This window comes from Hippocampus bargibanti, linkage group LG18, assembly GCF_051943395.1.
Source record: "Hippocampus bargibanti isolate YZ-2025 linkage group LG18, ASM5194339v1, whole genome shotgun sequence".
NCBI lineage: Eukaryota > Metazoa > Chordata > Actinopteri > Syngnathiformes > Syngnathidae > Hippocampus > Hippocampus bargibanti.
Window position 1 is genome coordinate 1,075,020 of NC_142751.1, and position 23,423 is coordinate 1,098,442.

General features: G+C 42.7%; 1 protein-coding gene across 2 annotated transcripts; it reads left to right on the forward strand.

The window, feature by feature from the left end:
• Positions 1-181: 181 nt before the first annotated feature.
• Positions 182-23,322, forward strand: tmc2a (transmembrane channel-like 2a). 2 transcript variants are annotated; one of them, XM_089019946.1, is made up of 20 exons: positions 187-551; positions 5,362-5,400; positions 5,472-5,868; positions 8,185-8,340; positions 9,193-9,283; positions 10,277-10,358; positions 11,262-11,368; positions 11,442-11,540; positions 12,674-12,816; positions 13,581-13,728; positions 13,799-13,987; positions 14,064-14,243; positions 14,329-14,487; positions 14,556-14,684; positions 16,259-16,326; positions 18,656-18,895; positions 18,990-19,115; positions 19,203-19,281; positions 20,842-20,962; positions 22,674-23,322. In XM_089019946.1, exons 1-20 carry the CDS (start codon positions 518-520, stop codon positions 22,871-22,873), a joined length of 2,787 nt encoding a protein of 928 aa, XP_088876072.1. In that variant the 5' UTR covers positions 187-517; the 3' UTR covers positions 22,874-23,322. The 2 variants fall into 2 exon arrangements, with proteins under 2 accessions (XP_088876071.1, XP_088876072.1); XM_089019945.1 differs by lacking the exon at positions 22,674-23,322 and having other exon boundaries at positions 182-551; positions 20,842-21,210.
• Positions 23,323-23,423: the final 101 nt, after the last annotated feature.

Genomic DNA, 23,423 nt, shown 5'->3' on the forward strand with positions numbered 1-23,423 from the left:
TCGAGGGATTAGCACACCGGCTTCACAGTGCAGAGGTCGCCGGTTCGCGTCCCGGTCCGGCCTCCCTGCGTGGAGCTTGCATGTTCTCCCCGGACCCGCCTGGGTTTTCTCCGGGTCCTCCGGTTTCCTCCCACACTCCAAAAACATGCATGGCAGGCAGATTGACCACTCCAAATTGTCCCTAGGTGTAAGTGTGAGAGTGACTGTTGTATGTCTTTGTATGCCCTGTGATTGGCTGGCAACCAATTCGGGGTGTCCCCCGCCTCGTGCCCCAAGACAGCTGAGATAGGCTCCAGCAACCCCCGCGACCCTAATGAGGAATAAGCGCTACGGAAAATGAGATGAGATGAGACTTCCTGTTTTGTTTTGAAAGAACCACTCACTTCCCAAAGCGTTTTGGATTTACAGGACGTTTGAAGCCCAAGTCGTCATAGTGACAGCTGCATTGTGAGATACCTGAGTCGGCAGAGGGCAGGACGCCATCGCCCGGCGAGGACGCGCTCATTCGTTTTTCATCATGCCGAGAAAAAGGAACTTGTCAACGGATGATGGTGAGCTAGATGGATTTTTTTGCACTTGGAATTCCTTGTGAGGTCAATTCCCATTTGCCTGGGTTGTGTTCATTCTAAACTAATGAACCAGTTAACCAATCAAATTGGATTGGATTTACCTATATTCGTTTATTCGTCTCGCAGTGTAGAACTGTACATTTCACAGCAGCAAAATTATGAAAGGAATGAAAGATGTAGAAAAAACATGAGCGTGAAGGCAAATTAATAATGCATTTTATTTCAAGCGCCTTTCAAAGCTTTCAAGGACACTTTACAGTCACAGACAAGCAGAGATACAATAATCAATACAATTATAAATAGAAGGCAATAAATAAAATGCAATTTTAAATAGTTGGGTTTTGAGATGGGATTTGAAGGTGGGAAGACAATCAATGTTACGAATGTTGGGAGGAAGTGAGTTCCAGTTTGGAGGCAGAGCAGCTGAAAGCTCTGTCCCGCATCGTGCTGAAACGGGGCGGGGGCACAGAATTCACACACAGAATAGCCAATTGGTAATGTTTTTCCTCCTTGTTTTAATGTCAGACTATTTCCATCCGACAATGACGATATTGCAAGATCGTAGATTTGTCACACACTTGTGTCATTGTCTCCGCAAACTACTTCTCACGCAGCAATGCCGATCAATATTTAATCATCATTGTAATCGGCACGCTGGGGTCATATGGTTAACTTACCCGGCTCACTATCGAAAGCTTTGGTTCCAGTCATAGCTTGAGGCTTCATGTGCGAAATTCTACAGGTGTTCACGTGAATTTTCTCTCTGCACTCTGGCTTACTCTCAAGTTTAAAAAAAGGTAGAAATTGAAATGATTCCATGATAAGAATATTATACAGGGATGAGAATCATCTGCCGATCGGCGGATGAGAATCATCTGCCGATCGGCGGATTTCCAACTTTTTCAGACCGAAATATGTATATATATATATATATATATATATATATATATATATATATAGTAAAGTCTCGTTATATCGATACCGGTTATATCGATAGTCCCGCTTATTACGATACTATTTCTATGCACGCAAGGAGAAAATTACATGCGCGCAGGGTCAGATATATCGATAGGGCGGTTAGGACGGCGGAAGAAATCATTGGCACCGCCCTACCCACTCTCGAGGACTTGCACACTGCAAGAATCCGAACAAGGGCGCGGAAAATCCTACTGGACCCTCCGCACCCTGCCCACCACCTTTTCCAGCTACTCCCCTCAGGCAGGCGCTACCCATCCATGCGCACCAAATCCAGCAGACATTTAAACAGCTTCTTCCCCCAAGCCATTAACTCTTTGAACTTTTTGAACTCTTTCAACAGTAGCCAAAATGGAACTGTATAGTGCCACTTAGCAGTTTTTTTGACAACGATACTAGTGCAGCGTGTTCTACCGGAAACAAATTCCTTGTGTGTCCTACATACTTGGCAATAAAGATGATTCTGATTCTGATAGTCCCGCTTTTATCGATATTTTTCGGACTCCCGAGAATATCGATATAACGAGACTTTACTGTGTATATATATATATATATATATATATATATATATATATATAAAGAAGTTCTATCAGTGGCTAGAGATGGCTGGCCTAAAGGACAGCACAGAGGCACTCATCCTGGCTGCTCAAGAGTAGGCCCTAAACACCAGAGCCATAGAGGCAGGGATATACCACACCAGGCAAGACCCAAGGTGTAGGTTGTGCAAAGATATAGGTATATATATTGCAAGATCGTAAATTTGTCACACACTTGTGTCATTGTCTCTGCAAACTACTTCTCACGCAGCAATGCCGATCAATATTTAATCATCATTGTAATCGGCACGCTGGGGTCATGTGTTTAACTGTGTGTCATTGTCTCCGCAAACTACTTCTCACGCAGCATGCATATATATATATATATATATATATATATATATATATATATATATATATATATATATATATATATATATATATATATATATATATATATAGTGGGGCCTCGGTTTACGAACGTTACATTTATGAAAATTAAACTTTGGATTAAGCACTATTTTCGCGATACACCCCCCACCACGGCTGGCGGAGTAATCTTCGGTGGAAGAACACCAAAGCACACGACAGAACAGCGCCTCACTGATGCTGAAGCCTATATCAGCTCATTGGTTTCCGTGATCGTTCCGGTCGGGATCACTCTCAGTGCTGCATTCACAGTTTCCATGAGACTTTCAGGTGGTACTTCACATAGCCATTGTAATCGATTTCTTGGTTGCCCAGTTTTCATTCTTGCCATGATCTTATCTCTCAGGTCAGTTGCTGCTTTGCTCAGCATTTCATTCATCGGGGCTGGCTTCCCAATCTCATCATTCATTGGGGCTTGCCTCCCAATGTCTGGTCTAACCTCTTCCTCTGATGTGGCAGCCTGGGGCCCTTCACCTCGGAATTTGTGTTAATTGACACCTGTTTCTTTCTGACTTGTATGATCTTACGAAACTGAGGCGTCACATTATCGTTCATCGTGTTGATGATTCTCATAGCCTTTTCTGGATGGAAGTGTTCAATAAAAGCCTGCACATCAACTCCTGAATGTCCTGCTTCTGCTTGTCCTCTTGAAGGCAAATCAAATCCTCTGTGTTGAGGACCGCAACAAGCTCCTCGATGTCATCTGCATCCACTTCGAGTCCCGTAGGTGCTGGCAGAGATTTTATTACAACAAAAGGCGCGAGTCCGATGATTCCACGGACACGGAATTAAACGCGACAAAAGAAGGCGGGCAGGGCGATCCGTCCAGCACATTCGCGATCCCGGAAAGCACCAAACGTGCGCGATCGCGGCTAACAATCACCTCGGGCAGAGCAAACTCTTCAACTTGCCAGCACAAGACACAGCGAGGCGCGAGGCGTCGTAATCATGTCACTGGTGAGGTGACAGCGATTCGTTGAAATGAAATGAAATTGAAGTTTCTTCTTCGGCTGGCGGAGGTCGCGAGCGTCGGCCCCGACCCAGCTGTCAACTCGCACGTGACAATTTCGGTGTCAATAGTCACGTGAAAGCATCGACTAAATAACACCTTTGTGTAAAGCTTTTAGGCGATGGATGGTTGCAATGGTGGACGGTACCGGGCTCTTTATTTGTAGAATGGTCGTAGAAAGTTACTCTCAGGGAAGTGACACACAGCGTGAGAGATGTGTCAGGCTGAGATTCACATGACAGCCGCGGTGTGCACATGTGACGCCACAAACGCAAACCTCGTTCGTGTTTCTCAATGATCTCCTTCTTCTCGACGGTGATTATTAGGGGATCATCTTGTGCCGTGCGGTGAGGTTCATGGCTGGTGAGGCACTGACGTAATCACGGTCAGATTTACAAACACATGAACGAAACAGAGTAGCTTATTCACCATTTGATTGGCAGCAGTTAACATGTTTTGTGTAAAATGTCATGTCAGCATTCTTTATATATACAAACTGTAGCATAGAAAAAAAGAATAAAAAAATGTGATGCTCATGTTACCTTTACTTATAAATGAAGTCCATGCGCCGCTCCTTCTGAAGAAAGCCATCAATAACTTCTTTGTTTGCAGCCTTCCTTATCTTTCTTCCATTTTAAAAATCTCTTTCTCAATGGGCATCACTGCCAGTGAAGAAAGTCGTCCTTGATCAGTCCTGTTCCGATTGATGCTTTCAGTCTTTTCAGTGCTGAGAATGATCGCTCCTACTGATGCTGTCGTGGCTGGAACAGTGAGCACGACCTGGAGCAACTTTGTCACCTCAGGAATAGTTTCAATGAGATCATTCTTGGCCAAAAAGCTAAGAAGCTGTCTAGGAGATTTACATCCATCCCTCACAGTTTGTGAGCTATACAGTCCGGTGTTGGTCTTCCTTTAATTATTATCTCCTGCATCGTTTGAAAGTCCAGTTTAGAAAATTCTTTCAATTTAGATATATAATCCTCCATTCCGAAAATAAGGCCAAGCAACACGAAAAAATGACTGGATGGTTGCACTTAACTTACTAACTGTTTACTGCAGCTTGCTGTCACTAATTCTAATATTCTGCAACCGAGGAGTCGCAAGATGAATCTGTAATCACCAGCGCCCCCGTCATGAGGCAGGAGAACTGTGTGCCTCATCTATGCACATAGTTTTGATAAAAATAAAATAAACACTGTATTACAGTGTTTATAATGTAGAGTGACTGTACATTATATACGTCTAAACTGTAGAAATGTAGTTCATATACTAAAAGTGTTTGAACACTTTAATAGCGATATGCAGAGGGACAGCAATGCGGTCTCACTGCAGAGCAAGCCAGCACAGTTAGTATCGTCATTGCGCAATCCATGGTGAGGCTCAGCCGGCTGCTGCCTCACTGCTCGTCTCTACTTAGTATTTGAACGGTAAATGTGAAAATTCTGCGATTTTGAAAAAAAAAGGTATTAAGTTAAATGTTAAAAAGCTTTAAAGGACAAATCACTAAATAAATATAACTGTTTAATTTATTTTTTCATTTGATATTCCCATGATGAGAGGTGAGAATGGCCGCGAACGACACATCACTCATTGTGTATCCCGGAAAATAGTTCGTATGCCAAGGTAAAATTTTCATAAATGTAACATTCGGAAACCGAAAAGTTCGTACGCCAAAGGGTTCGTAAACCGAGGTCTCACTGTGTGTTTGTGTGTGTGTGTGTGTGTGTATATATACACACACACGCACACACACACACACACGTGTGCCGCCCCCCTTTTTTTCAGACTTTTTTTCTCATTTGTCATTCTCATCCCTGACTATATTTGTTTGTTTACCATGCAGTCGAGATTGATCTGGAGGATGATTCCAGTGACGCAGACGGTAAGTCTGCCCGTAGTATCTTCTGGACTTCTCATGCGCACAGCACAATCTGTTAATTTCCTCTTCCGTAGACGCCGCCACCCGCCGACGAGGCAACCGGAGGCAAGCCGCTGGAAGAACCGCCGCCAAGGCGAGCGGCCGCGGCAAAAACACCTCTGAAGATGAAGAGGACACTGAGGCTCCTCGAACGAAAAGAGGCGCAGGCGCCAAGAAGCCCACCAAGAAACACGGAGGTGAGGACGATGAAAGTGAAGATGAGGACCCCAAGAAGAAGAAGCGTGTGGGAACTGCTAATAAGAAAAAAGGTGGTAAAAAAATGGACAGTGAAGAGGAGGAGGACGACAGTGATGAGAAGAAGGGAAAGAAAGCCAAAAAGGGAGGAGGAAAGAAAGGTGCAAAGGATGAGGAGGACAGTAAAGCCAAGAAAGGAGATCCCAAAGACAGAAAGAAGAAGAAGAAACAAGAAAGGTGGGCGGAATAATATTAATAACAATACATTTCATTTATAAGCGCCTTTCAAAACTCTCAAGGTCACTTTACAACAGGGGTTATATTATAATATTATAATAATATTATAAATTATATAATATTATAAAAATAATATTACATATTATAATACAGATTGTATTATACAGTTGGGGCTGCAGTTGGCGGAAAGCGCAATTTTGATTGGATGACACTGACCTAGAATGGCCGAAAGCGCCGTGTTGATTGGATGATAGTGGCCGTCATGTTGAAACAGGTAAACGCCCCTTTAAATGAGCCCAACTAGTGCACTTCAGCCTGAATGCACCGGAGCATTAGAGGAGAGAAAATGTTCTGATTCTAATTTGCAATGAAACAATACCATCGATGAAACAGTCGAATGTCAGTGACATTTTAACAAGCCCCTGTTAACGTTAGCATCGACATACTTCTGTATGTGGAAGCTTATGAGCCGTGTGCAGGCGAGCTAGCAGTAACTTCGCCTCTGGACCGGCAAATTGAATTTCATTCCGATCGTTTGCCTGGATTTTTACCAAACACGAGGAACGGAAAACCATCCATGTTAACGGTGAGTACTATCACAGTTATTTTCAATAATACATTCTGATATTTTGTTGACAAGTGGCCGCGCGTTTGAATGTGTGCGCGCGCACGCGAGCGTCTGTATGTGCGCGCGAGCGTGCGTGTGGCTCTCGCTGAAAAACATTTCTAAATATTTTACTTTTATGGCTCTCTTAGTCAAAAAGGTTCCCGACCCCTGCTTTACAGTCACAGGCTAAGTCTTTCCGTAGGTGAGCAGCGGCAGCCACATGCGCCAGCGTTCATTCAAACCAGATGTAAATCGATAGAAAGCTAGCTAGCCAGCTAATGGATAGCCAACATATGTCTTCTTGTGCCGGTCCCAAGCCCGGATAAATACAGAGGGTTGTGTCAGGAAGGGCATCCGACGTAAAAGCTTGGCCAAAACAAACATGCAGATCAAACCTCTCAAGATAGAGGATACTGATTTGCTGTGGCGACCGACCCCTTGAAGGGAAAAGCCCAAAGGAAAAGAAGATTTACCCTTAAAGGACAACCGACGTCCCCGGACAAGTTGTGTCCATAATTTGTCAAAACACTTCAAATGACTTCTACTGAGCGTATTTTAATAAGATTCCACCGCATATAGCAATATTTTACGTTTTAAGACTTGTGCTGAATATTCAGGAAGTCTTGTTTTTGAGTTGGTGACGACGTACATGACGTCACGAAAGGACCACCCACTGACCGTGAACGTACGTGACGTCACGAAAGGACCACCCACTGACAGTGAACGTACGTGACGTCACTAAAGGACCACCCACTGACCGTGAAAAGGACGCATTGTCACATTGTCCTGCCATCACGTCAATGTATTTTACTGTAGTTGTTTGGTCTGGGGACCTCGTGTTGCACCCAAAAGCCGCCAGAGGGCGTCCAAGCGCCATTTAAGAATTTATCAGCCTGTGGAAACGGAGGTGGCCACAGGATGTCGCCATTTTGTGCCTCTTTTTTTTTTTCTTTGTGAGAGATTTTCCCCCAATGTTCCCTCAAAATGGCCCAAATAAATTCTTTAATTGATTGCAAACGTGTATGCTTTGCTCTTCAGAACTATTTGAATCATATTCATAACTGGATGTGTAACAAGAAAGCATCTTCTCCGAATCTGAAGCCATTGTTTTGATTCTAGAGAAAGGCGAAGACGTCCTGGTGTGATGTCACGAACAAGGGGGCGGGACCTTCTGAAAGTCGCCATCTCCTGGGTCATTTTGAAGTAGTTTTGGGACACGTTAACTCATTTTCATTGGTGTTTTGCATTTGACTAAAAATGTCAGCCTGCGTGTTTTGGGTATTTTAGATGCTATAAAACGTTTTTCTGATTTCAGTTAGGAAACAAAAAAAATGGTGTCGGTTGTCCTTTATCTTCCAGTTACATAATAATAAATAAAGCAGTTATTTTACTTAATTCATACAATACAATACAATACAATACAATACAATGCGAACAATGAAACACTTTTCCTTTTCCATGGTAAAAGGTTTGTGTATCCACTTTCATGACATTCATTACATTTCATTCTTTGTTTTACGGATATATAAATGAATAAATAAACATTAATAAGTGTGATGTAATTTAAAGTGAAAAATCTATGACACACACAAAAATGACAATTTACAATACATACAATTACCAAAAAAAGTGTGTTAATAACATTTTCCCCATCAATGAACCTAAGAGGTATTTGTTGACACCTGCTCCTTCTGTGTCCCCCTCTCCAGTTCATCCGACTCCAGTTCAAGCTCCGATGAAGATGAGGAATCTTTATCCGAAGGAGAGATGGCCTTGCTGATGGAGGAGGTGGAAGAGAAGAAGAAGCTGATATCCACCATCAGGAACAAACCTTGGAGGATGAAGAGGCGACTCACGCACCTCAAGTAAACTCCAAATGGGACTGACGAGGAAAATAAAGCTTCACATTTGCTTCGCGAACCAGTTGTATTATTTGGACCATCCTCTATATGGCTCTCTTCGTATTTTACTCATTACTAATTTATAATAACAATTACACATTTAATTTATAAGTTCTTTTCAAAACTCTCAAGGTCACTTTACAGTCACAGAATAACTTTTTCTGCGGGTGAGCAGCGGCAGCCACACGCGCTAGCATTGACTCAACCCGGAAGTTACTCAAATCGATAGAAAGCTAGCTAAATAATAGATAACGAACAGCTACCTAATGGATAGCTAATGGATAGTGAATAGCTAGCTTATAGATAGCTAATAATAATACATTTAATTTATAAGCGCCTTTCAAAACTCAAGGTCACTTTACAGTCACAGGATAAATTTTTCTGCGGGTGAGCAGCGGCAGCCACACGCGTTAGCGTTGACTCAACCCGGAAGTTACTCAAATAGATAGAAAGCTAGCTAGCTAATAGATAGCGAACAGATAGCTAATGCATAGGGAATAGATAGCTAATAGATAGCAGATAATACTTTTCATTTCTAAGCGCCTTTCAAAATTCTCAAGGTCACTTTACAGTCACAGGATAAGTTTTTCTGCGGGTGAGCAGTGACAGCCACACGCCATTTACTCATTTTCCTATTTTACTCATGTCTTATTTGAACTAACAGCGCCATCACGAGGAGAAAAAAAGCAAGTGCTTCGCGAATTTTGAAGCTTCTTTTTCCCCATCACGCATCAACAGCCAATTGCTAAACAGTTTTGTCACCGCGTACGAGTTAGTGAGGCCCAATAGCAAAACCGACCTTTACATCCTCTGCAGGGAAGCTCAAGACTTTGTGGATAAATTTGAAGGAGCTCTCGGCAAAGGAAAAGGCAGGAAGTGGTACGCCTACAAAGTCATGATGACAAAGGTTAGTAAAAAAAAAATATACATATATACAGTGATACCTCGACTTACGAACTTAATTTGTTCCCAGACACAGTGTGTAAGGCGAAAAATGTGTTTTCCAAACATTAATTTCCCATAGAAAACCATTAAAATGAGAATAATCCGTTCCAGGTCCCCATAAAACATATTTTTCTACTAAATAAGCCTTAAAACTACACAAAATATACCTTATTTTATGTATGATAAGTGTGCTATTGTATTTTAATGAAAGAAATAAACTACTGTATAATAGTCGTTTTATTTACCTTTGAGATGGTCGTTGATGTAGTTGCCTCTTGATGATATCAGAGTAAAGTTATCGTGCTTTCTCAGTGATAATACCTTCAATCCCACTGTCCCCTGCGAGCTGCTTTTTGTTCATCCAAATCAACTGATGTTTTTCAACCATTTCTATTACCTGAGACTGTTGCTTAGACAACACAGAAAAACACCCTTAGCTACACGTAGCAATGGTCGACTTAGCGTACTGGGACGCTAAGTCACACAAATGCACACCTCGTTCGTGTTTCTTGTTGATCTCCTTCTGCTAGAACTTAATTTTCTTTTGTGTCTTCTTCGGCTGAACACTAGCCTGTGGTGGGGTCTTTTTCGATCCCAAAAAAGCAAAAGTATCCACTCGACAGGAAACCACGTATGTTACGTATGCACTCAGAGAAAGTGGGTGTAGAAAAGTAGTCCGCAAGCCGTGTTGGCGCTGTTCGGCCGTGTGGTTTGGTGTTCTTCCGCCGAAAACTAGTCCGCCAGCCATTGTGGCGCTCCGTGTGTTTCCCGAAAACTAGTTCCTATGCCAAGATTATATTCTCACAAATTTAATGTTCGTAAAGTCCGTGAGCTCAAGCGTTCGTAAACCGAGGTATCATTGTATATACAGTAGATATGTATATCTCACTGGTACTTTATTATTTGCGCATACGTGCATTAAACCTCGTCCTCAATATGTTTGTTTGTTTCAAAGAAATGGATAAAGTTCCAGAGGGACTTTGACAATTTTAAAACCGCCTGCATTCCATGGGAAAGAAAAATCAAAGAGGTGGAAAGTGAGTCACAGTTAATCCTTAATTTTCTCTCTTAACTTATTCAATGCCAGACATGTGCAACAATGTGTCCACTCTAGTGCCAGGGTTTTTGTCATTTGAATTCCAGGACCAACACAGTATTGACTTTTAGGACTACATACACATTCAATGGAGTGTAAGAAACACAAGACTCTTTTTTTCATCAGAAGAAAGAGTTAATTCCTAAATGATATAGGTCTGGAGTTGTCTGAGGCTGTCCAAAATACAATGCAATACATACATATAATAATAATAATATTTTTTTATTTTTATTATTACAGTAAAGTCTCGTTATATCGATATTCCCGGGAGTCTGAAAAAATATCGATATAACCGGACTATCGATATATCCGATCCTGCGGCATGTAAATTTTCTCCTTGCGTTCATAAAAATAGTATCGTAATAAGCAGTACTATCCATATAACCGATATCGATATAACGAGACTTTACTGTATTATTATTACAATAAAAATAGCCTGTCAAAGCACTCAAGGTCACTTTACAGTCACAGGAGATCCGTCTTTCTGCGGGTGAGCAGCGGCAGCCACATGCGCCAGCGTTCACTCAACCCGGAATAACTCAAATCGATATAGCGCTTTAACAACAGCTGAAGCTGGAACAACGCGTTAACATGGTCAAAAGGCAAATGCTGCGCCCTTGTGCAACGGACAAAAAAAAAAAAAAAAAAAACAATGCTAGAGGTCTGACCAGCACTTTATCAGCACCAAAGCATGACAAACCAAAACCCGGACAAATTTGGGAATGGCACTCTACGTCATATTTTCAATTCCTGAATAAATTCCGGAATGGCAGTGACTGAGTGAGTAAACATCTACGCAGTGAGCGATCATGTCCAGATGTTGAACTCCTTCCAATGTCCTCAGGTCACTTTGGCTCCTCTGTGGCTTCTTACTTCATCTTCCTGCGCTGGATGTACGGGATGAACCTCGTAATGTTTGGCTTCACTTTCGGCCTGGTGGTCATTCCTGAGGTCAACTTCTGTTCTCGGGTTTTAACGAGCAAGTTAGAAGAAATGAAAAAGTTTTTCTTTCTTTATACTGCAGGTTTTGATGGGCCTTCCGTACGGCTCCGTTCCCAGGAAGACCGTTCCCAGGGCTGAACAGGCGACCGCTCAAGACTACTCTGTCCTCATGGACTTCAATGTAAGTACAGTGATACCTTGGCTTACGAACATAATTGGTCCCCAGGCAGTGTGTAAGGCCATTAAACCATTAAAATGAGAACAATCCGTTCCGAGGTCCCCATAAAACATAATTTTCAAATTTTCTAAGCCTTAAAACTACACAAAATAGACCTTAATTTCTGTATAACAAATGTGCTATGGTATTATAATTAAAGAAATAGACCGTACAGTATAATAAAGTGTTTTACTGACCTTTGTGATGGTCATTGATGGCGTGACGGAATGGAGTGGCCGGTTTCATCAGCATGAAACACTTGATGAGGAACGTAGCCTTCTTCTTTCACCATCTTGAGGAATGATCCCTTGGAGGTGCTTTCTCAGTGATAATTTTACCCAATCAATTGTGTTCCATTTAGCCGGGTTGATAGCTTTTTGCATCAATTGTACAGATGGCTTGTGCCGGTTATTTGTGGAGTCTGATTGAGGTTTTTTTTAACCGTGCAGTCTACACTCTGCCTTCGAACTATCAAAGTTGAAACAAGTCCAAATGTCACTGTTTTCTATCCATTTTATCACTCTCTGTCGTCTGGCTGTCTCTTTAATGTTAAACCCCCCCCCCCCCCCCCCCACTGCTGCGTTCCTGACCAATCACGTGGCTTTAACTGAAGACTGGGGGTGTGGAATAGAGGACAAAAACAATTTGGCTACCATTTTCTTATTTGGAGAATGGCCTCACTCTCTCTCTGTCTGTAACCCCCGCACCCCCACTGCTGCGTTCCTGACCAATCACATGGCTTTAACCGAAGACTGGCGGCGGGGAATAGAGGACAAAAAAAAGTTGGCAGCCATTTCCTTGTTAGGAGGACGGGCTCGTTTCGCGAACGACACATCACTCACACACGACACGACGCATCATTCGCTCCGTGTGTATCCCGAAAAATACTTTGCATGCCAAGGTAAAATTTCCTTAAATTTAATGTTCGTAAACCGAAAAGTTTGTAAGCCAAGGGGTTCGTGAACCGAGGTATCAGTCACTGTATGATAAGCGATTTGGGGAAAACGTGTCATCGATTTCAAGTCTTTTTTTTTGTGTTCATTTTCTTTCATTAGTTTTGATTATGAATTAGGAATAAAAGTATTTTTGTGCCTCAGGGATATTGCAAATATTCAGTCCTGTTCTACGGCTACTACAACAACCAGAGGACCATTGGCTTGTTAAAGTTCAGGCTGCCCCTTGCCTACCTCATGGTTGGGATCGGAACGTTTGGCTACAGTTTGATGGTCGTAATCCGCACGTGAGTCGCGGGCAGTTGCTCGATTGCCGTCGCAATTGGGGAAAGGTATCATTTTCCTCATTGCAAATCCGTCTGACTTGAGTCCATCGAGGAAGAGGTATCTTCAGCCGTCATATGTTCTTCTTTGAAGGTGTCGGACGTTTCGCTCCTCATCCAAAGAGCTTCGTCAGCAAATTACAGTTATGCTGGTAACTCTGGCCCTATATCAGGGTTTTGCTCATTCAATCGCCATGATGGTTTAAGGTTTCATTTAGACCGTGCTTACAACACACTTCTTAGGCCGATACCACTTAGTGCTTAGTCATGGTAGTGAGGTGAAACCAGAGCCAGGGATAGAACAATCGAGGTAAACAGATTGGCTTCAGGTCTGGCACCACCACCTCTGTCCATTAGGGATATACAGTAAAGTCTCGTTATATCGATATTCAAGGGGGTCCGAAAAAATATCGATATAACCGGGACTATCGATATATCCGAACCTGTTTGCATGTAATTTTCTCCGTGCGTGCATAGAAATAGTATCGATATAACCGGGACTATCGATATATCCGATATCGATATAACCAGACTTTACTGTATATGGGGGCAGAGTTACCAGCACGACTTTAGTTCACTGATGATGCTCTTTGGGTGAGGAGCGAAACGTCCGACACTTTCAAAGAAGTACAGATTACCTCTGAAGCAACCTTTTCCTCGATGGACCACTCCTGTACAACTGAGAGCCTACACAGGTGACCCGAGTCCATGTATGTTTGGTGGGTCAGAATGGCAAAGAATGCGGACCTCGGTGGCGGCGATGGAGAAGACGGAGAGTTCACCTTTGCCTGGAAGATGTTCACCAGCTGGGATTACCTCATCGGAAACGCCGAGACGGCTGACAACAAGTATGCCTCCATCACCACCAGCTTCAAGGTAACGCTGCCGTAGGGAAACCTGCTTGATGACGAAAAGCCACGCGTGACCGCTTGTTTTTCAAGATCAGGAGTCAATCGTGGACGAGCAAGAGAACCAGAAGGACGAGAACATTCATCTGAGAAGGTTCCTCAGGGTCCTGGCTAACGTCCTCATCACCTGCAGCCTCGGAGGGAGCGGCTACCTCATCTACTTTGTGGTGAAAAGGTCTCAGGAGTTTGCCAATCGGAACGATCTCAGCTGGTATGAGAAGAATGAGGTGAGGTCCAAATTTGCCGACGTTGGGACCATGCGTTGTTTTCTCCACCTTTCTTTGTTTCGGTCTTGTCGTCCAGTTGGAGATCATCATGTCCCTCCTTGGCCTTCTGTGTCCCCCGCTGTTTGAAACCATTGCCGAGCTTGAGGATTACCATCCTCGGATCGCCCTCAAGTGGCAGCTGGGACGCATCTTTGCTCTTTTGCTGGGAAACCTCTACACATTCCTCTTCGCCCTTTTTGACGAGGTCAACACCAAGGTGCGTTGTCTCCCCGGGCACTCGCGTGTCTTTCTCAAAAACATCTCAGTGTGACTTCACGCCATTCATCGCACCCAATCTTCAGCTTGAAATAGAGCAGTCCATCAAGAACGCCACCATCCTGGCTTTGAAGGAATATCACGCCAATTACACCCGCCTGGTGAATGACACTGAGGCCACCCCGCCCCCCATGAACCCCGCCGATGTGATCCGAGGACCGTGCTGGGAGACCGCCGTTGGCATCGTCAGTCGCGAGATTTTCTTCCGTCTGGAATTAATTTGAGCAGTTGTGATCTGCTACTTTGGTTGCAGGAGTTTGTGAAGCTGACCGTGTCGGATATTCAGGTTACCTACCTGACCATCCTGATCGGCGACTTTGCCAGGGCCGTCATCGTGCGTTTTCTCAACTACTGCTGGTGCTGGGACCTGGAGGCCGGATTTGTGAGTAGTTTACGAAACTATGGGGAAAAACAAATACAGTGATTCCTTGGCTTACGAACTTAATTGGTTCCCATACAGAGTGTGTAAGGCGAAAAGTGTGTATCCCAGACATTAATTTCCCATAGGAACCCATGAGAATGAGAATAATCCGTTCCCAGTTCCCCATAAAACATCATTTTCTACTTTCTAATTTTCTAAGCCTTAAAACTACACAAAATATATTATGCATAATAAATGTGCTATGGGTCTGTGTAAGCTCTCAGTCGTACAGGAGTGGTCCATCGATGAGAAGGTTTCTTCAGCCGTCATCTGTACAAATTTGAAGGTTTCGGACGTTTCGCCTCCACATCGATAAATGTGCTATGGTATTGTAATAAATGAACTATACTGTATAATAAAGTGGTTTTATTTACCTTTGTGATGGTCGTTGATGGCTTGATGGAATGGAGTTTCATTAGCATTAAACACTTGATGAGGAACGTAGCCTACTTCTTTCACCATCTTGAGGAATAATCCCTTGTAAGATTTGGCAGCTTTATTGTCAGAACTGGCTGCCTCACTATGACGAATGACACTATGAATCCCTGTACGACGCTTTAAGTTCTCGAACCATCCGTGGCTAGCCTTTAAATCATCAATGGATGACGAACTTACAGGTTGCCTCTTGACGATATCCGAGGGAAGTTGCCGTGCTTTCTCTGCGATAATTTTACCTAGTTCCTCATCAATTGTGTCCTGTTTAGCTGGGTTGATAGCTTTTGTATCAAGTGTACAGATGGCTTATGCGTTTTTTTTGTGGAGCCTGATTGATGGAATATTTTAACCCTGCAGTCTACACTCTGCCTTTGAACTATCAATAAAGTTGAAACAGGTCCAAATTTAACTGTTTTCTATCCATTTTCTCACTCTCTGCCTATCATTTTCACACTCTCTGCCTATCTATTTTTATTTTCAGCTCTGTGTTTCTGTAACCCTCCCCCGCCTCTCACTACTGCGTTTTTGACCAATCACGTGTGGCTTTAACCGAAGACTGGGGCGGGGAATAGAGGACAAAAAAGTCAGCTGCCATTTCCTTGTTAGAACGGGCTCATTCGCGAACAACACATCACTCATTGTGGCGCTCCGTGTGTATCCCGAAAAATAGTTTGTATGCCAAGATTAAATTCTCATGAATTTAACATTTGTAAGCCGAAAAGTTCGTTAGCCAAGCGGTTGTAAGCCGAGGTATCACTGTACTGTATTGTCCGGTGTATGACGCGCACCGGAGTATAAGGCGGACCCCCAATGAATGGTGAATTTACCAAATATAAGGCACACCTCATGATGGGGCGATGGGGGTTACGCACTACTTCTTCTATGGATGGATATGAATGGAGGCGGTAGTTGCCAGACCTGTTGTGGCTCAATATGACTTCACATATAAGGCGCACCGGCATATAAGGCGTAGGGTCATCTTTTGAAGAAAATCAAGGATCTTGGGTGCGCCTTATACAGTGGAAAATACGGTAATCATTGATTTTGATTTGATTCATGATTTTATGAGCCGTTGTAGCCCTTTTCATTCTTCATTTTAGCCATCCTATGGAGAGTTTGACATCAGCGGTAACGTTTTGGGACTTGTCTTCAATCAAGGGATGATCTGGTATGATTTGTTTTGTCTTGATCCAGACAAATAATGTCATTCACCTCATCTAGCCCAATTAATTTTATAGGATTGGACATCAATGAACGGAACATTGTTTTTTTTTTTTAATTACCTTATTTTCTAGTATACAAGGCACACCTCCAGCCAATGGTGTTATCAAATGTATTCCATATATAAGGCCCACCGGGCCTTATATAATTAATTAAATAATTTATTTATTTGTAAAAGATGGCAACAAAACGTTTACTTAAAGGACAACCGACGTCTCCGGACAAGTTGTGTCCATAATTTGTAAAATGGCTTTAAATGACTTCTACTGAGCGTATTTTAATAAGATTCCACCACATATAGCTATATTTTACGTTTTAAGACTCGCTCTGAATATTCAGGAAGTCTTGTTTTTGTGTTGGTGACGAGTCCGTATGTGACGTCATGAAAGGACCGCCCCCTGACCGTAAAAAAGTTGCATTGTAGCGTCCCTCCATCACGTCAATGTATTTTGCTGTACTTGTTTGGTCTGAGAACCGTGTTGCACCCAAAAGCCGCCAGAAGAGGGAGTCCAAGCTCCATATAAGGATTTTCTCAGCCTGTGGAAGCGGATGTGGCCACTGAAGTTCGCCATTTTCTGATGATCCATTGTTGCCCCAATGTTGCCTCAAAATGACCGGAATAAATTATTTAATCGATTGCAAACATGTATGCTTTCCTCTTCAGAACTATTTTAATCATATTCATAACTGGATGTGCGGCCCGGTAGTCGAGTGGTTAGCACACCGGCTTCACAGTGCAGAGGTCGCCGGTTCGCGTCCCGGTCCGGCCTCCCTGTGTGGAGTTTGCATGTTCTCCCCGGACCCGCGTGGGTTTTCTCCGGGTCCTCCGGTTTCCTCCCACACTCCAAAAACATGCATGGCAGGCAGATTGACCACCCCAAATTGCCCCTAGGTGTGAATGCGAGAGTGACTGTTGTACGTCTTTGTGTGCCCTGCGATTGGCTGGCAACCAATTCAGGGTGTCCCCCGCCTCGTGCCCGAAGACAGCTGAGATAGGCTCCAGCAACCCCCGCGACCCTAATGAGAAATAAGCAGTACGGAAAATGAGATGAGATGAGATAACTGGATGTGTAACAAGAAAGCATCTTATCCGAATCTGAAGCCATTGTTTTGATTCACAAGCAATGCAAGACGTCTTGGCGTGACGTCACGAACTGGGGGCGGGACTTTCTGAAAATGCCTAATTCACAGCTCAATTTTTTGCAGATTTTGGACACTTTAAGTCATTTTTATTGGTGTTTTGCGTTTGACTAAAAATTTCATACTACGTGTTTTGGGTATTTTAGATGCTATCAAACGTTTGTCTGATGTCAGTTAAAAAACAAAAAAGTGAAGTAAAGGTTGTCCTTTAAATGAATGAAAAATGTTTTCCAAATACAGATAACATCCGACTTACGACCACCGTACTTACGACCACGACCTCCAGACCCTAATTTTACAATTGTAATTCTACGCCTGGCACCGCAATGCGCTAGCAGGCCGGCAACGCGTACAACAATTTTGTCCAGCCAGCCAGCATCTCACTCTCGCACAGCAATCGATTGTGTGATGGCACCAGAGGGGGGAGTTTGCCAGTCATTTAGCCTCAGAGTCTCTATTCAACCTTTTGAATGGATTTCGACTTACGACCGTTTGGTCTGAACGGAACTCCGTCGTAAGTCGGATGTTAACTTTATTATATATAAATACATCAGTTTTCCAATGATGATATACAGTAAAGTCTCGTTATATCGATATCGGATATATCGATAGTCCCGGTTATATCGATACTATTTCTATGCACGCACGGAGAAAATTACATGCAAATAGGGTCGGATATATCGATAGTCCCGGTTATATCGATATTTTTTCGGACTCCCTTGAATATCGATATAACAAGACTTTAGTGTATAAATACAGTATTTGTTGTTGTATAAGGAGCACAGGGGAATAAGGCACACCCCAGATGAACGGTGTATTTTCTTTCTGTATATAAGGCGCACCTTTAAAAAATGAAAAGTTTTCCAAACATAACATTTAAATATATTAAGTTTCCAAAATGGAAGGTGAACCACATTATAAGGCGCAACAGAAGAAGCAGTACATTTTCTACAAGGGAGGGGGGTGAAGTTAGTGGCTGCTGACAGTAGTTGCAAGGCGTGTTGTGGCTAAATATGACTTCACATATTGGGCGCACCGGCATATAAGGCGCAGGGTCATCGTTTGAAGAAAATCAAGGCGCCTTATTCACCGAAAAATACAACAACTCTTGTTTGAAGTGAATGTGACTATTTTAGGATGGGGGCCTTTTATGCTCCCGGTCTGGTTGGCATCAACGTCCTGCGCCTGCTGACGTCCATGTACTATCAGTGTTGGGCGGTGATGGCGACCAACGTCCCTCATGAGAGAGTCTTCAAGGCCTCCAAATCCAACAACTTCTACATGGGCCTTCTTCTCCTCATCCTTTTCCTAAGTTTGTTGCCGGTGGTCTACACCATCATGACCCTCCCGCCCTCGTTTGATTGCGGACCCTTCAGGTGATGCGGACGGCAAATATGAGGTTGTGTATTTCTGTTGTTTGCAGTCAGTGTTGATTTATTTGTATTTTTTTTTCTGGTGGGGTGGGAAAAGCGGGAAAGCCAAAATGTTTGACGTGATCATTGAGACCATCGACCTGGACCTGCCGGCCTTCATCGGGACACTGTTTGGCTACGTAGCAAACCCGGGTCTCATCATACCAGCTGTTTTGCTCATGGTGTGAGTACACAGACCCAAAGCAAAATGAAATGGTTTGCATTTCCTGCCTCTACAAAAATGTCAATAACGTCCTACTTTCTTCTTCAGACTGGCCATCTACTATTTGAACTCAGTCTCGGAGGCGTACAAAAACTCCAACTTGGATCTGAAGAAGAAGATGCAAATGGTAGGTAAATGGAGATGATGATGACGCTCTGATAATAATAATAATAATAATACATTTGATTTCTAAGCGCCTTTCAAAACTCTCAAGGTCACTTTACTGTCACATGATCAGTTTTTCCCCCAGTTTTGCCCCACGCGGCAGCGTTCACTCAACACGAAAGTAACTCAAATAGAATAGTAAGACAAATAGATAGAAAGCTAGCTAGCAAGCCAATAGATAGCTAATAACTAGCCAGCTAGATAGCCAGCCAGCCAAATGACACTAAAAGTTATAAGATTTTTCAGACTCAGATTCATCTTTATTGCCAAGTATGTAGAACACACAAGGAATTTGTTTCCGGTAGAACATGCTGCACAAGTATCATCAGTATCATCATACAGTTCCATTTAGGCTACTGTTCAAAGAGTTAATCGCTTGGGGGAAGAAGCTGTTTAAATGTCTGCTGGATTTGGTGCGCATGGATCGGTAGTAGCTGGAAAAGGTGGTGGGCAGGATGCGGAGGGTCCAGTAGGATTTTCCGCGCCGTAGTTTTATATTCTTGCAGTGTGCAAGTCCTCGAGAGTGGCGGTGCCAAGGATTTTTTCCGCCGTCCTAACTGTCCGTTGAAGTCGGATTTTGTCCATTTTTGTCCAAACGGTGATGGAAGAACACAGGATGGATTCGATGACAGCCGTGTCGAAATGTTGCAGCACCTCCTGTGGCAGGCTGTTGGGCCTTTTTCAGGATAGAGTTGGTGTTGACCTCCCACTTCATGTCCTGGGAGACTGTGATTCCCAGGAACTTGAAGGTCTCAACGGTTGACACAAGGCAGTTGGATAGTGTGAGGGGTAGCTGTGGGAGTCCGCGAGCATCTCTACTGTCTTGAGCGTGTTCAGCTCCAGGTTGTGACGGCTGCACCAGAGCTCCAGCTGCTCCACTTGTTGTCGGTACGCAGACTCGTCGCCGTCTTTGATGAGACCGATGACCGTGGTGTCGTCTGCGAACTTGATGAATTTGACAGCTGGGTGCGTTGAAGTGCAGTCGTTTGTGTAGGGAGAGAAGAGCAATGGAGAGAGGACGCATCCCTGCGGGGCTCCAGTGCTCGTGGTTCGTGTTGAGGATGATATATTTCCCAGTCTGACCTGTTGTGTCCGTCCTGTCAGGAAGCTCAGGATCCACTGGTAGATGGTAGGGGACCCACCAAGCTGGAGAAGTTTGGGGATGAGAAGTTCTGGGATGATGGTATTGAACGCAGACCTGTAGTCCACAAACAGGATCCTTGCGTAGGTTTGTAAATGAACTGCAAGCAGTTTGGTATATAATAGTATTCAATAGAAAATGTTCTTTCTAGTAACAAACAAACAAAGCAAAACTCAACAATCCGACCAGCGTGGAGGCCTCCTTGTTTAGTCTTTGTTGCTCGCAGTGACCAAAATTCTCTCCCGCCATTGCCTGGCTTTGACCGTCATGATGCCTATTTTGAGTTTCGTCCAACGTCTAAGCCAATGTTTCCCACTTAATGTGAATTGGGCATCCGAGCCGGGTACTGATATCCTGCTGCGTTTGTCACACGGCGGGTAGGCTCGCGATGAAGAAAAGAACCGGCGGAACAACACGGACAGCACCAACGAGGTTATGAAAGACTTGGAGGACCTGCTGCCAAATCGCTCTCTGGCCCCACCTGTTCCCGCGGCGGAGTCTGGTTTGGAACATTTCATTGTCCCCAAATACTTTGTCCAGGTGTCTTTCTTTCTTTCCTTTTGTTTTCTTTTCTTGTCTTCTTTTTTCTTTTTGTCTTCCTTTTTTCCTTTGTTCTTGTTTTTTTCTCGTTTCTTCTTTGTTTCTTTTGTTCTTTTTCTTTTTTCCTTTACTTTTTTTGTCATTTGTTCTTTTTTATCTATTCTATTTTATTTATGTAGTTATTCTTTTTAATTTTTTCTTTATTAATGTTTTCTTTCTTTGTGTTTATCTATTCATTCTTTTGTTTATTTTATTAAGGATTTTATTTATTTATTTATTTATTTATTTATTTATTTATTTATTTATTTGTAAAAGGTGGCAACAAACGTTTGCTTAAGGTACAGTAACCCATGAGCCCATCAAATGAATAAACACATGAATAGATAAATAAATGCATACTTAAATGTTGGGTTTCTTTTTTTTTCTTGTTTTCCTTTTTCTTTTTTCTTTTCTTTTTTCTTGTTTTTTTCTCGATTTTTTTTTTTTCTTTCTCGTTTTTTCTTTTTTTTTTCTTTTTTCTTTTTTCTTTTTCTATTTTCCCTTTACATTTTGTTATTTGTTCTTTTGTATTTACTCTATTTGTTTTACAGTAAAGTCCTGTTATATCGATATCGGATATATCGATAGTCCCGGTTATATCGATACTATTTCTATGCACGCACGGAGAAAATTACATGCAAACAGGGTCGGATATATCGATAGTCCCGGTTATATCGATATTTTTTCGGACTCCCTTGAATATCGATATAACGAGACTTTACTGTATATAGTTATTTATTCCTTTATTTTTTTCCTTTATTTTTTTCTTTCTTTATGTATTTATTCATTCTTTTAGTTATTTTTTTAATAATTAATTAAATAATTTATTTATTTGTAAAAGATGGCAACAAAACGTTTACTTAAAGGACAACCGACGTCTCCGGACATGTTGTGTCCATAATTTGTAAAATGGCTTCAAATGAGTTATACTGAGCGTATTTGACAAAGATTCCACCGCATATAGCTATTTTACGTTTTAAGACTCGCGCTGAATATTCAGGAAGTCTTGATGACTTGAGTTGGTGACGAGCGAGTCCGTACGTGACGTCACTGAAGGAACGCCCCTGGCCGAAAAAAAAAGACACATTGTAGCAGTCCTTCCATCACGTCAATGTATTTTGCTGTACTTGTACTTGTACTTGCCGTGTAGGGAATTAATCAGCCCGTTTCCACAGGCTGGTTAATTCCTTACATGGAGCTTTGTCGCCCTCTTCTGCCTCTTTTTGGTCCTACACGACGTTTTCAGAACAAAGTCCCGCAAAATGCATTGACGTGATGGAAGGACTGCTACAATGTGTCCTTTTTTCGGTCAGGGGCTCCGGTCTCTGACCCACGGACTGGTACCGGTCCGCGGCTGGGGGTTAGGGTTGGGGACCTCTGCTTTAAGGTACAGTAACCCATGAGTCCGTCAAATGAATAAATAAATAAATAAATACATACATACATACATACATACATACATACATACATACATACATACATACATACATAAATGCATCAATAAATAAATAAATACGGACATTAATGCATCAACAAATAAATAAATAAATAAATAAAGCACCAGCCAAAAGCTTTTTTGTTTTTTGTTTTTTGTTTTTTGCGGGAAATGAAAATGTGACATGTCCTCAATTCAGAAAAAAAGCCATCAGATCCGAAGCCGATGAAGACAAAAGCGGGAGCAGCCGGGAAAGGCGTGGCCCTCCAGAAAGACGTTGCACTTGCGACATCCAATCCCGCCGCTCGAGGACAAGTCGTTGGACAGCCTGGACCAAGAAGACCAGGACCAACGTCCAGTCCTGGGCGAGGTCGCGGGAGAGGAGCCCCTCCCAGATAATGACATCATTTTTTTTTGCCATTTCGCGCCAGTTCTCGACACCGCTTCAGAGGCTTTAATGTGAACTGTGGAATTTGACCCACGTGGTTGATTATTTGGCCCTTTTTGCTTAAAATCGATTATAAAAATGTCACCAAATGTGTTCATACCATTTTCTTTCCTGAACAAAATATAAAGGGCATGACACCGTATGACAGCTGTCACTCAAATTCATATCTAGTTTAGATCCAATTAAAAAAAAAAAAACAACAACAATTTGATTCTTCTTCTTTTTTACTTCACGGGACACAATTTGTTTATTTTTTTTCCATATTTTTGGTTCTTGAAGAGTATTTGTTCTTTGCTGCTGCAGTGTTCTTCTTTTCACCTAAATTCAGTACGTGCATGTTTGTGTGCTCGTGACGGTGTGTGACATTGTTTGGATTTCAGGGCGAAGCATTTATTTCAAACAAAAGTCACCCAACCGGTCAGGGATGCGCAACCCCGCTGGCTGGCTGGCTGGCTGGGTGTGTTGTTCATGAAAAAAAACGGCAGGTGATTGGTTCATCTT

Coding starts and splice junctions, on each gene's coding strand:
- tmc2a (XM_089019945.1), top strand. CDS start 518: ATGCCGAGAAAAAGGAACTTGTCAACGGATGATG. Junction 11,369..11,441: donor GCCTGGTGGTCATTCCTGAG/GTCAACTTCTGT, acceptor TTTATACTGCAG/GTTTTGATGGGCCTTCCGTA. Junction 12,817..13,580: donor TTGATGGTCGTAATCCGCAC/GTGAGTCGCGGG, acceptor TTGGTGGGTCAG/AATGGCAAAGAATGCGGACC.